The 16,256-nt window shown below is 42.9% G+C and overlaps 1 protein-coding gene across 1 annotated transcript in view; it reads right to left on the bottom strand.

The window, feature by feature from the left end:
• Positions 1-885: 885 nt before the first annotated feature.
• LOC126259828 (40S ribosomal protein S25) overlaps positions 886-16,256 on the bottom strand; it is a 42,756-nt gene continuing 27,385 nt past the window's right edge. Inside the window, exon 4 of the mRNA XM_049956871.1 lies at positions 886-1,022. Coding sequence (XP_049812828.1) covers positions 943-1,022 — 80 coding nt within the window. The 3' untranslated portion in view covers positions 886-942. The remainder of the gene's footprint in view (positions 1,023-16,256) is intronic.

Genomic DNA, 16,256 nt, shown 5'->3' with positions numbered 1-16,256 from the left:
TTGCTGGAGCTCATCCAAGATCATCCTGCAGACATTTAAAGAGCTAAAGATCTTCACTGTAGCCTCACAATATATATATTCACTTATGAAATTTGTTATTAACAACCCGAATGAATTCGAAAGTAATAGCAGTGTACAAGGCTACAACACTAGGAGGAAAGATGATCTTCACTACTCAAGGTTAAATCTAACTTTGGCTCAGAAGGGGGTAAATTATGCTGCCACAAAAGTCTTTGATCACTTACCTAATAGCATCAAAAGTCTGACAGATAGCCACATAATATTTAAAAGGAAATTAAAAGAATTTCTTAATGGCAACTCCTCCTACTCATTAGATGAATTTTTGGATATAGTAAGTGGGTAATTTCCCCAACCCCCACAAAAAAATTATTTTTAAGTGTCATGTAATATATCTTGTATAGACGCCTTTTATTAACCCGACATGTTCCACATCATTACGAAGTGTCATATTCATGATCTATAGAACAAGTACTAATCTAATCTAAAAGAAACTACAAAAACCCTACATACTTATCAATAGATAAGTATTGAGCTGTGCTATCTTGAATAAAGAGTTCAGTGTATCAGCTAATGCATCACCTGACACAGTATTTCACAAATGGAATGCAATAGGGGTACACACATTAAAAGTGTGTATTAGGCTTTTTTTTTTATATAGCATCCAAGTACTCTATAATAATGACACCAAGAACACTTCTGAACTGTCAACCTGGATTCATCAACAATGAAACTTTTTGTGAACTTCAATCACAATAAGATTTGCAAGATAATAATTAAATCACAACAAATGACAAAACTAGTAGGTCAAAAATAAAAGTTCCAACAAAAAAATAAAAATTATGTAATTTTTGATGAAAACACCACTAAACAAATTATATGAGTTTTTATTATCACTTGAATGTACACTTAAATGTATCAGGTTTATGCTGGAGGGTCATCTCCTTTGGTTGTCCTTGTGTAGATGACCTGGGCATGGTGCTTTATAACCTGCTTTATCAGACCTGGAAAAAAAAAATTGACAAGATTGTTATATCACAAAACTACTACAAAAATGTGTATTTTTACTGCACACTGAAAGGCAAGTGAACATTTCCAGGAAACCTATCACTACCCAGAAAATAAAGTTCTTCATTGCCAGTTGTGACAGTATCAGTTTCATGAATATTAGAATCTACTACCATCAAAAAAAATTTTCCATTTCTTTTTTTTTAAATATTATGACTGACTTCACTGATCACTGTCAGCTGCTATGACAATTCTTTGTATCAGTTTCAACTGTTAGAAATTAGAAATTTATATAATTTTATAGATTTCTGCAAAAATTACTACATACTACATGTGTCGTGTGATTCACATATTACTTGGTTATGTTCAAGAGAAGTTTAATTTATAATCTATACTTTTAAAGTTTATGACTTTGCAACTACAGAAGTTATGCTAGTTAGCTTCTATTGATATAACTTAGACAGAAATCAATGGAGATAGATAAAGTCTCTGACTTCTTTATAAACAAATAAAACTGTTTAGGTGCTTTCAGTTGAGTTTCACGTATGCTACAATTACATCTTAACAGCTGTAGTTCTAGACGTCTCACACAGAATACTATTATTGGCACACTGGATCCTCTGTGCAATGTTTAAATTTTTGTGGGAAGGAAAATATATTCACATATATGTACCCAGCAAACTTCATGTAATTATAATAAGAATGAAGTTTCCCTGATCTACTAATTGTAGAAAATTATCTCGGGCAAAATAATGTCTGATGTGAAATACCCAACATTACAACAACATAACTGATACACATCTTTATGAGCGAAAGAAACAATGCTGAGCTCGACTGCAGCCTACTATTTAAGACAGTCAAAATGAAAACATACAAGCATGAAGATACCAAATTCCGTAATAAACAGTGAAGCATTGCTGATAAGCTGAGGGGAAGAGTACTATGCAACATGTCCGTAATGATGAACCGAGAGACTGGCACACGGACAAAGCCTATTGTTCCACTGGTCAGGTATCCATAACTTAACATATTAGTAACATATACGTTGGTTGCTTGGTTTAAAAGAGGGGGAAGGGACCAAAGTGTAAGGTCATCGGTCCCTTGGTCCTAATAAAACAATGCCACAAGTGTGAAAATAAAATGGACGAAACATATAACAAAAAGGAAAGAAAGGAAAAACCACAAGAAAGAAAGAAAGGCAACAAGCACTAAAAGGAATAAAAGAGGACAAGAAAACACCAGAGACACGCTAGAAACAGAAGGGTAAAACAAGAAGGGAGACTGCAGTGGCTGGCCGACCACGAGAACAAAAACGAAACGCCAGCCACTCTGCAACACATTAAAATTTCCACCCTAAAAGCACTAGGGTGGAGGACACACAGGGACAAAGGACACGCGCTAAAACCTACATGGAAGTAATAAACCCACTAACGGATAAAATGTAAAACTAAAGCTGCTGCCGAGGCATCTTTGCCCAACGCCGAAGGTAGGGAGCTGGGAAAGTTAAAAGTCCACCAAAGAGAGGCTAAAAGTGGGCAGTCCAGCAAGAGGTGGACGACAGATGTGGATCCTCATGACGTTGTAGGTAATCATGTGTTAGCCATGTATGGCCAATGCGAAGCCAGCAGAGGATAACAGATTCCCTGTGAGAGGACCGCATGGTAGACTTCCACACATTCGTCGTCTCCTTAATAAGACGCAGCTTGTTGTGTGTACTGTTATGCCATTCCGTCTCCTAAAGCCTGAAAACTGTGGCGTAAGACAGAACACAAGTCAGCTTCGGAGATGCCAATCTCCAGAAGCGGTTTCCGCGTCACCTGTTGGGCCAGCCTGTCACCAAGTTTGTTGCCTGGGATTCAGATGTGTCCTGGGGTCCACAAAAACCACGGGTCTGACATGGCTGCTTGTCCTGTTCCAGAGGTTGCCCCTCAGTCTGCAAGATCCGGGCGGTCGCAGAGGGTGGGCTTACTGGTAGTTGGGAGCTCCAACGTCAGGCGCGTAATGGGGCCCCTTAGGGATATGGCAGAAAGAGAGGGGAAGGAAACCAATGTGCACTCCGTGTGCATACCGGGAGGAGTCATTCCAGATGTGGAAAGGGTCCTTCCGGATGCCATGAAGGGTACAGGGAGCACCCATCTGCAGGTGGTCGCTCATGTCGGCACCAATGATGTGTGTCACTATGGATCGGAGGAAATCCTCTCTGGCTTCCAGCGGCTATCTGATTTGGTGAAGACTGCCAGTCTCGCTAGCGGGATGAAAGCAGAGCTCACCATCTGCAGCATCGTCGACAGGACAGACTGCGGACCTTTGGTACAGAGCCGAGTGGAGGGTCTGAATCAGAGGCTGAGACGGTTCTGCGACCATGTGGGCTGCAGATTCCTCGACTTGCGCCATAGGGTGGTGGGGTTTCGGGTTCCGCTGGATAGGTCAGCTGGATAGGTCAGGATTCCACTACACGCAACAAGCGGCTACACGGGTAGCAGGGGTTGTATGGTGTGGGCTGGACGGTTTTTTAGGTTAGATGGCCTTGGGCAAGTACAGAAAGGGCAACAGCCTCAACGGCTGCGGGGCAAAGTCAGGACATGCGGGGACCAAGCAGCAATCGGTATTGTAATTGTCAACTGTCGAAGCTGCGTTGGTAAAGTACCGGAACTTCAAGCGCTGATAGAAAGCACCGAAGCTGAAATCGTTATAGGTACAGAAAGCTGGCTGAAGCCAGAGAAATTCTGCCGAAATTTTTACAAAGGTACAGACGGTGTTTAGAAAGGATAGATTGTATGCAACCGGTGGTGGAGTGTTCGTCGCTGTTAGTAGTAGTTTATCCTGTAGTGAAGTAGAAGTGGATAGTTCCTGTGAATTATTATGGGTGGAGGTTACACTCAACAACCGAGGTAGGTTAATAATTGGCTCCTTTTACCGACCTCCCGACTCAGCAGCATTAGTGGCAGAGCAACTGAGAGAAAATTTGGAATACATTTCACATAAATTTTCTCAGCATGTTATAGTCTTAGGTGGAGATTTCAATTTACCAGATATAGACTGGGACACTCATATGTTTAGGACGGGTGGTAGGGACAGAGCATCGAGTGACATTATACTGAGTGCACTATCCGAAAATTACCTCGAGCAATTAACAGAGAACCGACTTGTGGAGATAACATCTTGGACCTACTGATAACAAACAGACCCGAACTTTTCGACTCTGTATGTGCAGAACAGGGAATCAGTGATCATAAGGCCGTTGCAGCATCCCTGAATATGGAAGTTTATAGGAATATAAAATAAAGGAAGGAAGGTTTATCTGTTTCGCAAGAGTAATAGAAGGCAGATTTCAGACTACCTAACAGATCAAAACGAAAATATCTGTTCCGACACTGACAATGTTGAGTGTTTATGGAAAAAGTTCAAGGCAATCGTAAAATGCGTTTTAGATAGGTACGTGCCAAGTAAAACTGTGAGGGACGGGAAAAACCCACCGTGGTACAACAACAAAGTTAGGAAACTACTGCGAAAGCAAAGAGAGCTTCACTCAAAGTTTAAACGCAGCCAAAACCTCTCAGACAAACAGAAGCTAAACGATGTCAAAGTTAGCGTAAGGAGGGCTATGCGTGAAGCATTCAGTGAATTCGAAAGTAAAATTCTATGCACCGACTTGACAGAAAATCCTAGGAAGTTCTGGTCTTACGTTAAATCAGTAAGTGGCTCGAAACAGCATATCCAGACACTCCGGGATGATGATGGCATTGAAACAGAGGATGACACGCATAAAGCTGAAATACTAAACACCTTTTTCCAAAGCTGTTTCACAGAGGAAGACCGCACTGCAGTTCCTTCTCTAAATCTTCGCACAAACGAAAAAATGGCTGACATCGAAATAAGTGCCCAAGGAATAGAAAAGCAACTGGAATCACTCAACAGAGGAAAGTCCACTGGACCTGACGGGATACCAATTCGATTCTACACAGAGTACGCGAAAGAACTTGCCCCCCTTCTAACAGCCGTGTACCGCAAGTCTCTAGAGGAACAGAGGGTTCCAAATGATCGGAAAAGAGCACAAGTAGTCCCAGTCTTCAAGAAGGGTCATCGAGCAGATGCGCATAACTATAGAACTATATCTCTGACGTCAATCTGTTGTAGAATTTTAGAACATGTTTTTTGCTCGAGTATCATGTCGTTTTTGGGAACCCAGAATCTACTATGTAGGAATCAACATGGATTCCGGAAACAGCGATCGTGTGAGACCCAACTCGCTTTATTTGTTCATGAGACCCAGAAAATATTAGATACAGGCTCCCAGGTAGATGCTATTTTTCTTGACTTCCGGAAGGCGTTCGATACAGTTCCGCACTGTCGCCTGATAAAGTAAGAGCCTACAGAATATCAGACCAGTTGTGTGGCTGGATTGAAGAGTTTTTAGCAAACAGAACGCAGCATGTTGTTATCAATGGAGAGACGTCTACAGACGTTAAAGTAACCCCTGGCGTGCCACAGGGGAGTGTTATGGGACCATTGCTTTTCACAATATATATAAATGACCTAGTAGATAGTGTCTGAAGTTCCATGCGGCTTTTCGCGGATGATGCTGTAGCATTAGCAGCATTAGAAAATTGTAGCGAAATGCAGGAAGATCTGCAGCGGATAGGCACTTGGTGCAGGGAGTGGCAACTGTCCCTTAACATAGACAGATGTAATGTATTGCGAATACATAGAAAGAAGGATCCTTTATTGTATGATTATATGATAGCGGAACAAACACTGGAAGCAGTTACTTCTGTAAAATCTCTGGGAGTATGTGTGCGGAACAATTTGAAGTGGAATGATCATATAAAATTAAATTGTTGGTAAGGCGGGTACCAGGTTGAGATTCATTGGGAGAGTGCTTAGAAAATGTAGTCCATCAAAAAAGGAGGTGGCTTACAAAACACTCGTTCGACCTATACTCTAGTATTGCTCATCAGTGTGGGATCCGTACCAGATCGGGTTGACGGAGGAGGTAGAGAAGATCCAAAGAAGAGTGGCGCGTTTCGTCACAGGGTTATTCGGTTACCGTGATAGCATTACGGAGATGTTTAATAAACTCAAGTGGCAGACTGCAAGAGAGGCGCTCTGCATCGCGGTGTAGCTTGCTCGCCAGGTTTCGAGCGGGTGCGTTTCTGGATGAGGTATCAAATATATTGCTTTCCCCTACCTATACCTCCAGAGGAGATCACGAATGTAAAATTAGAGAGATTATAGCGTGCACGGAGGCTTTCAGACAGTCGTTCTTCCCGCGAACCATATGCGACGAACAGGAAAGGGAGGTAATGACAAGTGGCACATATAGTGCCCTCCACCACACACCGTTGGGTGGCTTGTGGAGTATAAATGTAGATGTAGATGGATGCTACCAGAGAATGGCAAGGGTAGCACTGGTCAATAACTTTTAGGCTGCTCAATGAGTCAGTACACAGGAGAAATGACACGCCAGGGCATCAGTGGATGTGCTGAAGAGTATGAGATATGGCTGCCAGCTCTGCAGTGAAAGTAGTGCAACCATCTGGCAAGGAGTGTCATTCAATATGTCCTTAATGAACATACGCAAAGCCTACATGACCATCAGCCATTGGTGTAAACCACGTAAGAGTCCCAAACACGTTAAGAATCGGGTGGAAGTGACTGGAGAGCGGCAAAGTTAACCAAGCCCTTAGGGCCATGCAAAAGGTTCAGACGAAGCTGCAGCCGAGGCGTACACCATGGAGACATTTGTGAATGGACTGCAAGTAGAGGTGGTAAAGGGAAGGACTCCAGTTTGGAGAGAAGGGACCACACGCAAACCACAATCATTAGCCTCGAACTGGGCCGCCGATGCGAGAGATGGACAGCCGCAGACAGGAAAAGAAGGCGGTAATTCAGATGCTCTGGAGAACTACGAATGTGTGCAACGTAACTGGCGAGCAGTTGTGCACGTCTGGTCTGCAATTGAGGGACCCAAGTCTCCACCAGTAACGCTGGTCACCAGACTCGTCTTAAAAGCTCCTGTCACTAGTCAAACCCTGCAGTGGTGCACAGGGTCAAGTAAATGCAACACTGAGGGCTCTGTTGAACCATAAATCACACTCCAATAGTCAACTCAGCTCTGTAGAGCTGCAGCAGTGTAGAGTGATCTGCACCCCAATTAGTGTTGCTCAGGCGATGGAGGGCATTGAGGTGCCGCCAGCATTTTTGCTTAAGCTGATGAAGATGAGTGAGTCAAGTCAATCAAGCATCAAAAACCAGTCCTAGGAATTGATATGTCTCCACTACAGTGAGTAGATGGTCGGTAAAGTTCTGGCTCCGGATGAATGGTAAGACACCTACAGAAGTGCATGACACATGACTTTGCATCTGAAAACTGGAAGCTGTGGGCTAGCGCCCTTGACCACATCTTGTGGATACCTCCCCGTAGGTGCCACTCAGCAACACCAGTACTGGAGTAGCAATACGTAATGCAGAAGTCATCTGCATACAAAGAAGGTGAGACCGAGGGTCCGACAGCTGCTGCTCGACAGTTAATGGCCACTAAAAATAGACACTCAATACATATCCCTGCGGGACTCCATTCTCCTGGATATGGACGGAACTATGGGAGTCACCAACTTGGACACGTTAAGTACAGAGCGACAGTAAGTTTTGGACAAAAATCAAGAGCGGGCCCCAGAGACCCCACTCATACAATGTGGCAAGGATATGATGATGTCAGGTTGTGTCGTATGCTTTACACAAGTCAAAAATGACAGCAACCAGGTGTTGGCATCTGGAAAAGGCTTTTCAGATGGCAGACTCTAGGGACACAATATTATCAGTGATAGAGCGACCCTGGCAGAAGCCGCCCTGACATGGAGCCAGTAGGCCACGTGACTCCAGGACCCCAACTCAACCACTGACATACCCATACGTTCCAGCAGCTTACAAAGATCGTTGGTGAGGCTGACGGGATGATAGCTACCCACATCAAGCAGGCTTTTACTGGGTTTGTGCACTGGAATGGTGGTGCTCTTCCGCCATTGCGATAGACGCCATCGCACCACATCCAGTTGAAGATGACAAGGATATGTCGCGTGTAGTCAGATGAGAGATGTTTAACCATCTGACCATGGATCCAATCTGGCCCAGGAGCTGTGTCGGGGCAATGTGCAAGGGCACTGACGAGCTCCCACTCTGTATATGGGACGTTATAGGATTCACTGTGGCATGTAATGAATGAGAGGACTTTTCCTTCCTGCCACCTTTTGATAGTGCGAAAGGCTGAGGGTTAATTCTCCGACGCAGAGGCTTGAACATAGTACTCAGCAACTGCGTTTCCGTCGGTAGATAGCACGCCATAGATGGTAACACCGAGAACACGTGTTCGGTTCTGGTACCCAAAAAGACGTTTGCCCAGACTTGGAAAGGTGATGTAGGACAGCCAATGGTCGAGACATATCTCTCCCAACACTCCTGCTTCCATCGTTTGATAAGTTGGCGAACGCAAGCACGGAGCCATTTAAAGGCTATGAGGTACACCAGGGAAGTGTGCCGCTTATGCCGCTGCAGAGCTTGCCGATGCTCCTTAATTGCTTCAGCGACTTCCGGCAACCACCTTACACTGGAGGCACCCTAAAGAGCGAGGGATCACATTTTCTGCTGCAGAAACAGTTTTGGTAGTCACCTGCTCAACCATGACATCTGACAAGAAGTTGGGGAAATGGTCACTACCACACAGGTCGTCATGTGCTCTCCAGTGGATAGATGGGAGAAGTCCTGTGCTGCAAATTGATAAACCAATGGCTGAGTAACTACCATGAGCCACACTGAAATGTGTGGCGGCCCCAGTATTTAAGAGGCAGAGGTCGAATTGCGACAGTAAAGTTTCGACATCTCTGCCTCTGCCAGTAAGCACAGTGCCACCCCACAAGGGGTTATGGGCATTACAATCTCCCAAAAGTAGGAAAGGTTTAGGGAGTTGATCAAACAGTGCAGCTAATACATTCAGGGGCACTGCAACATCTGGATGAAGATATACAGACAGTTATACAAAATTGTTGAGGCTTTCGTGGCCACTTGTTGACAAACTGCCTATTGGCTTCTGTCTCGGGTTCTTCGGCCGACGTTCATCTAATGATTTTTCTGACGTTTCGCCAGCACGAGTGGCTGGCATTATCAAAGTTTCACCCTCCATTGCCGGCAATGGAGGGTGAAACTTTGATAATGCCAGCCACTCGTGCTGGCGAAACGTCAGAAAAATCATTAGATGAACGTCGGCCGAAGAACCCGAGACAGAAGCCAATAGGCAGTTTGTCATACAGACAGTTATTTCCTGTGTCATCCTTATTCTGACAGCCACAGCTTCAAGAGGGTTTGAAGGGGCACAGTGTCACTACAGACTACGGTACCTGTAATATCCCTTATACCCTTGGAGGTTAGGGATCCACATTGCTGGGAACCAGGTTTCCTGGAGGGCAATGTAAATAGCAGGTGTAAAGCCTTTAACAGTTGCCATAGCTCAGCCAGGCAGTGAAAAAAACCACCACAATTCCACTGGAGGATGACATCATGAGACTGGGATAGCATGGAACATACAATGAGACAGTTTATGCCTCAGTCACCTGCTGCCACCGACTTTTTGCTTGAGCAGTCTACATCCATTGTGTCTGAGATTCCAGCAAGATCTAGGTCCTCAGCAGACACCAGAATCTCCACCCCATCCTCAGACGCAGAGCTTGTAGACAGCGGTGGTGTGGGTTCCATCGCAATTTCCTTGATCTTAGGGGTCTTCTTTTTGGATTTCTCTTGCTGCTCCTTGGGTTTCCCTGGCCGGGAGGACTTCACTGGCTCACACTCCGGGACTGAGGGTGAGAGTGAAGCCCTACGACCAGCTGCTTTTGAGATTTTCAGACACTCTTGAGGGTCATCTTTCCCACTAGTGTCATCTCTCCCACAAAGAGAAACGTCAGAATGGAGTGACCCCAAGAGATCCCTTCCCAGCGAGAGAGGAGGAAGAAGACTTACGCATCTCCGGCTTAGAAGTGGGGACGGACTTCCCCGATAGTTGGGGGGAGGGGAGGGGGGGTTGCTCCTGAAGTGGGTGCGAGAGCAACAGGGAGGGAAATGCCACCCCCCCACCCACCACCAACAGGGCAGATATAGTCTTCCGGCTCTGAGAGGCAACTGGGGTTGGCGGAGCGGATGGTGCCAAAACTGTAGTGGCGGCGTAAGACAATGTCAAACGTACAGGTTGCAGGCATTCAAATTCTCTCTTAGCCTCAGTGTAGCTCAGTTTTTCAGGGTCTTGTACTCCCTAATTTTCCTTTCTTTCTGGAGAATCCTGCAGTCTGGCGAGCAAGGCGAATGGTGCCCTCTGCAGTTGACACAGATGGGAGGTGGGGCACATGGAGTATTGGCATGTGACGGACATCCACAATCTCAGAATTTGATACTGGAAGTACAGTGAAGAGACATATTGCCAAACTTCCAACACTTAAGGCGCCGCATCGGGGGAGGGATGTAGGGCTTTACATCACACCGGTAGACCATCACCTTGAACTTCTCGAGCAATGTATCATCCTTGAAGGACACGATAAAGGCACCAGTGGCAACCTTATTATACCTCTGTGGAAACGCCACACAAATTGTAAACCTTGCCACTCAAAATTGGCACGCAGCTCATTGACTGCAAAAGAAGGTCCCTGTGAAATATGATACCCTCTACCGCATTTAAGCCTCTTATGGGGTGTGATGGTTACAGAAACATCCCCCAGCTTGTCACAACAGGGTGTATACGTGGACAAGGAAAAAAATTCCCCGATTTCCCGGTTAAAAATATACTTTTTCCATGTTAAGTGACAGTATACTCTTCCTCGGCACTGTAAAACTCATCAATTCTTAGAATGTTTATGGCTTTATATACCGACGTAGAATTTCCCGGCACTTTAGGAAACTAAATTCAGGGGGAAAAAAACACGTTTTGAAAGACCTTTGATATGCAGCAACATGTACGCAGGTATAAATTTGAATTCCACCAAACACCGCATGTCACTTTCCAAAGCACTGAAATCGAGATTGGGATGCGCTTTTGTAAGCCATTCATAGCTCATGTTACGTGATCTCGCCAGCTGACAGCATAGGACGCATGATGTAGTCAGCCAATAGCAAGATCAAGCAGCGCGGACACACAAATAAGTAAAGTTAATGGTTTAAATTAATGTACATAGCATTCACATATAATATTGGCGTCTAAGATTAATAAGCTGGAAGAGAAGCTAAGCTTCCACATATAATGTTTATCTTTTTTGCACATGTTACACTTCAAGATACATCACACTAACGCGCAAGTAAAATTTTAATAACAACGTAAATGTCTGATCTGGGCTTGAAATTCTTCTAAATGGTCGTCCTCCAAGAGTTGATATTTAAATGAGAATCAAACGCTTTGTGATTTAAGAAATTCATCGTACATTCTTGCACATAGTGCATCTTGCGTAAAAGGAAATTTGGTTTGAATGTAACACTTTTCATACCACCATCCGCAATATTTTCCTGCGACCTGTTAGAAATAGGTATGTTTCAGCAGTCGGAAGAGTGCCAGATAATAGGCGTCACCACACTTATGCCAGATAATAGGCATCACCACGCTTACGCAGCTACGATGACGCAGGAAGCCCATATGTTTGTACATGTAAAACATTGAAAGATCTTCCATTATGTCATAAAAGAAACAAGACATCAGAGAATACTTCAAGATCATCGGAATTTCGTGAACCATACTAAAATGCATAATTCGGCTTAAAATGCACATTCATATGTCCAGATTCGTAAGTAAATTTTCTTGGAGTACCAGTACTGTATTATCCATGTTTGGCTCTTTATTATAACATATTGCCATACGTGCACTTGAAATGCAGCGAAAAGTTGAAACTAGCCAATAGTGTGAAATTCAACACTTCGTTTCAAATAAAGCAGAAATGATTAATGAAAGCCAAATCTCTTTAGCAAACTGACAGAAATAACTTCATTGTTCTGCAAGGCGATTGATGCTTGACTGCGAGGAAGGTGCAAATAATTTCTAAAACTAATACCATATTTTAGCCTTCCGTAATTATGCAAACGTATTTTAATTCATTTGATAATTCCCGGCCGCAAAAATCAGTTTGTTATCATTTAACGTGAGAGCAATAAACGAAGAGGAAACAACCAAATCACTGAACGTAAACACAGGTCACGTGGAGACGACCCATCTTTCCGCCACAACTCAGACTGCTCTGGGCATCAGCGCCAGGTTTACTGTATTTCCTAACCGGGGCAATATTAAGTAGTGGCGTCCAGCCATACTTCTGTAACCAGAAGCGAAAGAAGGTACTACTCATATGCGACTCAACTGCGCATGCGCAAGAGCCCGCCCACAACTGCTCAAACGAATCTAATTTAAACAGTTGTCACGTCATTCTCATAGGAGGCAATTTGTTGTTATGACGCATTGCAGTCTTCCTAAAGCCTTGGACACACTTTGCTGTTGGCAGACGCTTGTATGAGCACTGTGTTTTGTTGTTGTATACGGCGCATTTCCTTTGCAACTTTTATTTTCGTCTTTTCTCCTCTCGTTCATGTTTTGTTGCTGCAGTATTATTCTGCAATAGCGGGATACAGTAATGTCCTTTGTTAAGAGTATTGGTTCTTACCAGTCAAAAATCACAAAAATTTAACTGAAAACTGAAACAACAAAAAATTTCCGGAATTCTAAACAATTCCTGGGTTTTTCCCGGTTTTCTCCCGGATGAAAAAATTCCCGGGTTTTTCCCGGATCTCCCAGTTGTCCCGGGTTGTATACACCCGGCACAAGTGAGTAACATCTGTGACTGGGCAGAGGATGCTGTTTTGATCAAGACTGACCCAGATCTCATTTTGGACAATCCCTCCACCTCCCCAAACTTGTCCTCTAAATGTTCAACAAAAAACTGAGGGTTCATCGTCATGAAAGATTCCCCATCAGCTCTCGAACATACAAGGTACCGCGGTGAATACGATCCGCTGCCATCCTTAGCCTGACGTTCCTCCCATGGTGTGGCCAGGGAGGGGAACGATTTAGGGTCATACTTCTGTGCACTGAATTGAGCTCGTGATCGCTTAGAGACTGCTGGTGGTTCACCACCAGCAAGTGATGATGAACTAAACTACATCGCGTGTCATCTGCCCTGATGCCACCCACTCCGACCAGGGGCCCTCCCCACAGGCACCACCCAGCCACAGCAAAGGCCACCTGGCAGGATGACCATTGTCGGGAGTCCCCGATGCCCAAGGGAGATGGGCATCTACCCCTTGGCATACATGGAGAGTTAATGGCGCAGGCATTAGCAGAGAAATCCGTGTAGTCAGTGGGGCTACAACCAACAGGGTACATGGCGGCCCCACCACAACGGGCTGGCTACCATGCTGGATATCGGATGCAAATAAGTCCGTGGTCACTGCCAATGGACAAAGATGTCGAACCCTAGAGGGGACCATCACAAAGGCCGAAATGTGTGAGACTCCTTTTAGCCGCAACTTACGACAGGCAGGAATACCTCGGGGCCTCTTCATAACCCCAGACCTGCTGGGGGGGGGGGGGGGGGGGGATGTTATACGGGACCCATTATGAATTTAACTGTTTTGTTATGCATTCCACTTCAGTAGTACTGTTGTCCTGCAGTAACGGAATGAACAATATTGGGTAACATAAAAGGAATAATAGTATTGGAATAGCATTATTGGTTGAAACATTAAGCCATGTAACGTTATAGCAGCAACAACATTAATTCTGGTACATAAAGAATGCAGTGTGTTAACACAAAATGAGTAACATTATTGGCCTCAATAATGTTACTATCCTGTGGAAAAGGGAGAATGGTAACAACATTACTTGGGACCTGTAACGAATTAATATTTTTTTATGTTCCACCTGGGTTGAACACTGTTGAAAACCTAAACAACAACAATTTTAAGGAAATTTCTGATCTTCTTATAGTTACATTATAACGGGAGTGACTAGTGGCAAAATCTTTCTACTGTTTGTTCATATTTAGATAACTAGTATTGTAATGAACTTAAAATTGTTTTATTTGATGTTAAGAACAATTTGTTGTAAATTTGGAGGATGTTGTGAAAAACTGAGCCTTTTCTAGGATATTGACTTAGAATATTGTTTTGAAAATATCAAATTTTGAAACAGTAAATATATTTGAAAATTTTTATTTAAATAAAGATGCTATTTTATTAAACTGAATTACAAAAGAAACCTTCCACGCAAGTCATAATCAATATGGTACAAACACTGAAAATGTTTCAAACTTTTATTTCCTCAAGAACTAACATTGCAATACAAACTGGATCATATCAACCATTATTGTAATCTCTTTTGCTACTAAAAAGCAAAAGGTTGTTCTGGTTTTGTCAACTTTACACAACCGAAACAAACTGGATGATGAAACTGGTAAGCAGATTCAAATTATGGATTACAGTGCCACGAAAGGGGGTGTGGACACAGATGACCTTGTGCATTCAAGCATTTCATCTTCTAGAACTAAAAGATGGCCAATGACAATTTTCTTCAGATATCTGGATATTGTCGGAATAAACTCCATGCAAATTTACCAGATGTACAAGCCCTTGGAATCCTTAGTGAGGCAGATATATCTTTCAGACCTGCCATGGAACTAATGAGTGAAAATTTGAGAGAATGAGTAAAAATCCCTAAGATTTGAGCATTTTTCTTGGTGTCTAACGTGAAGAAGAAAGAAGATGATGAAATCAGCCTGAGTTGACCATTTTGCTATATTTGTGGTTCAAGAAAAAACATAACAGTGTAACTCTTGTAACAACAGTGTTTACCAAAAAAACTGAGTTCCTACTTGTAGTAATTACCGTAATAAGGTGGCTGACACAGACGAAGTCTGATAATTTTGTTAAAAGTTTTTATTTTTCCTTTCATTGCTTGTAATTTTTAAATTGTGTTCCTTATCTACCTATTTTGTTGTAATCTACCTAATTCTTAGACTTTATTGCAGTAGGATATTTTATAGTATTTACAAATTTATGATGTGAAAATCACTTTTTATGCATTGGCCAATTATTCTATATGTGAATGTCTTTAAAATGAGAATATTACCAGTTCAGGTAATTTTAGATCAATAATTGAGTAAAACAGATGAAAAAACAGCAATGCGGAAAATAACTGTCACACGCCTGTCCATACCAAGGTAGGGGGTGCACCCTGATGAAAGTTTAGGAACAATAGCAGCAGACCAACCAGATGTTAAATGAACAGCTGCTGGCGCTAGAAAACTGAAAAACAGTTTACTGAGGTTTCAGCTAATTTTAATTTGTAGCTTACTTCCCAAGTAGTACATTTAATTCTAATGAACTGATACACTGCTTCAACGGAATTTTTATTTTGACAATGATAACTGCACTTTATCTCTTAAATTATTTGAAACTGCATATTTATAAAGCAGATTCTTTCTTTGAAAGTTATAATTTGGCAATTAAAAACATTCTATTACTCCCACATGACATACTCAATTTGAATTCAAACGATTCTGCAAAGGAGGATGGCTGATTGCATCTGATATGCACCCTACATAACTGGAGTGTAAAATTAAACGCTTCTCGCTATGCTTACTCAAACCAGCAGTTGGCCATTCACTCAAGTTATCTTCAAATAACATTTCCAAAATTGACACCAAAGTGAACATTTGACTCTTGTAAAGAAGAAGCCATATCCTTCGGAGTATAGGAATGACAGGCCAACTACATTCATGAGTATTTTTAATGAATGTTATGATGAAAGATTTATTTGTAGCAAACCTAAAGGTGTAAACTAGTCTGGAAGGTGATAGCTTGATTGGGAGATGGTATAACCAACATACAGGGTGATCAATCCTCAATGCAACAGCTTTCGTGGCATGCGGCTGCTGTGCCTGCAGCATGAGTAACAGGAGGTCCACAGCAAAAACTGTACTATCCGTTGCATCAGTTATTTCTTACATACAGAACAAACATTTAAAAAGAAAAGTAAATTGCTCAAGTATCTTTCTTCAAGCATTTCCGACATGCTTCGGAAATTGTTCATAACATTCTGCAGTTCCCTCTGAGAAATGGCAGCAATTTCTTGTCAGTTTTAAGTTCATTTTAAGTGTGTGGATTTGATTTGTACACTTTCTCTTTTAATGCCACAAGAGGAATGGAATAGAATGGAGGAGGCC

The sequence above is a fragment of the Schistocerca nitens genome, chromosome 5, assembly GCF_023898315.1.
Source record: "Schistocerca nitens isolate TAMUIC-IGC-003100 chromosome 5, iqSchNite1.1, whole genome shotgun sequence".
Taxonomy (NCBI): Eukaryota; Metazoa; Arthropoda; class Insecta; order Orthoptera; family Acrididae; genus Schistocerca; species Schistocerca nitens.
Note: the sequence above shows the minus strand (reverse complement) of the source record. Positions and strands in the feature narration are given on the sequence as shown.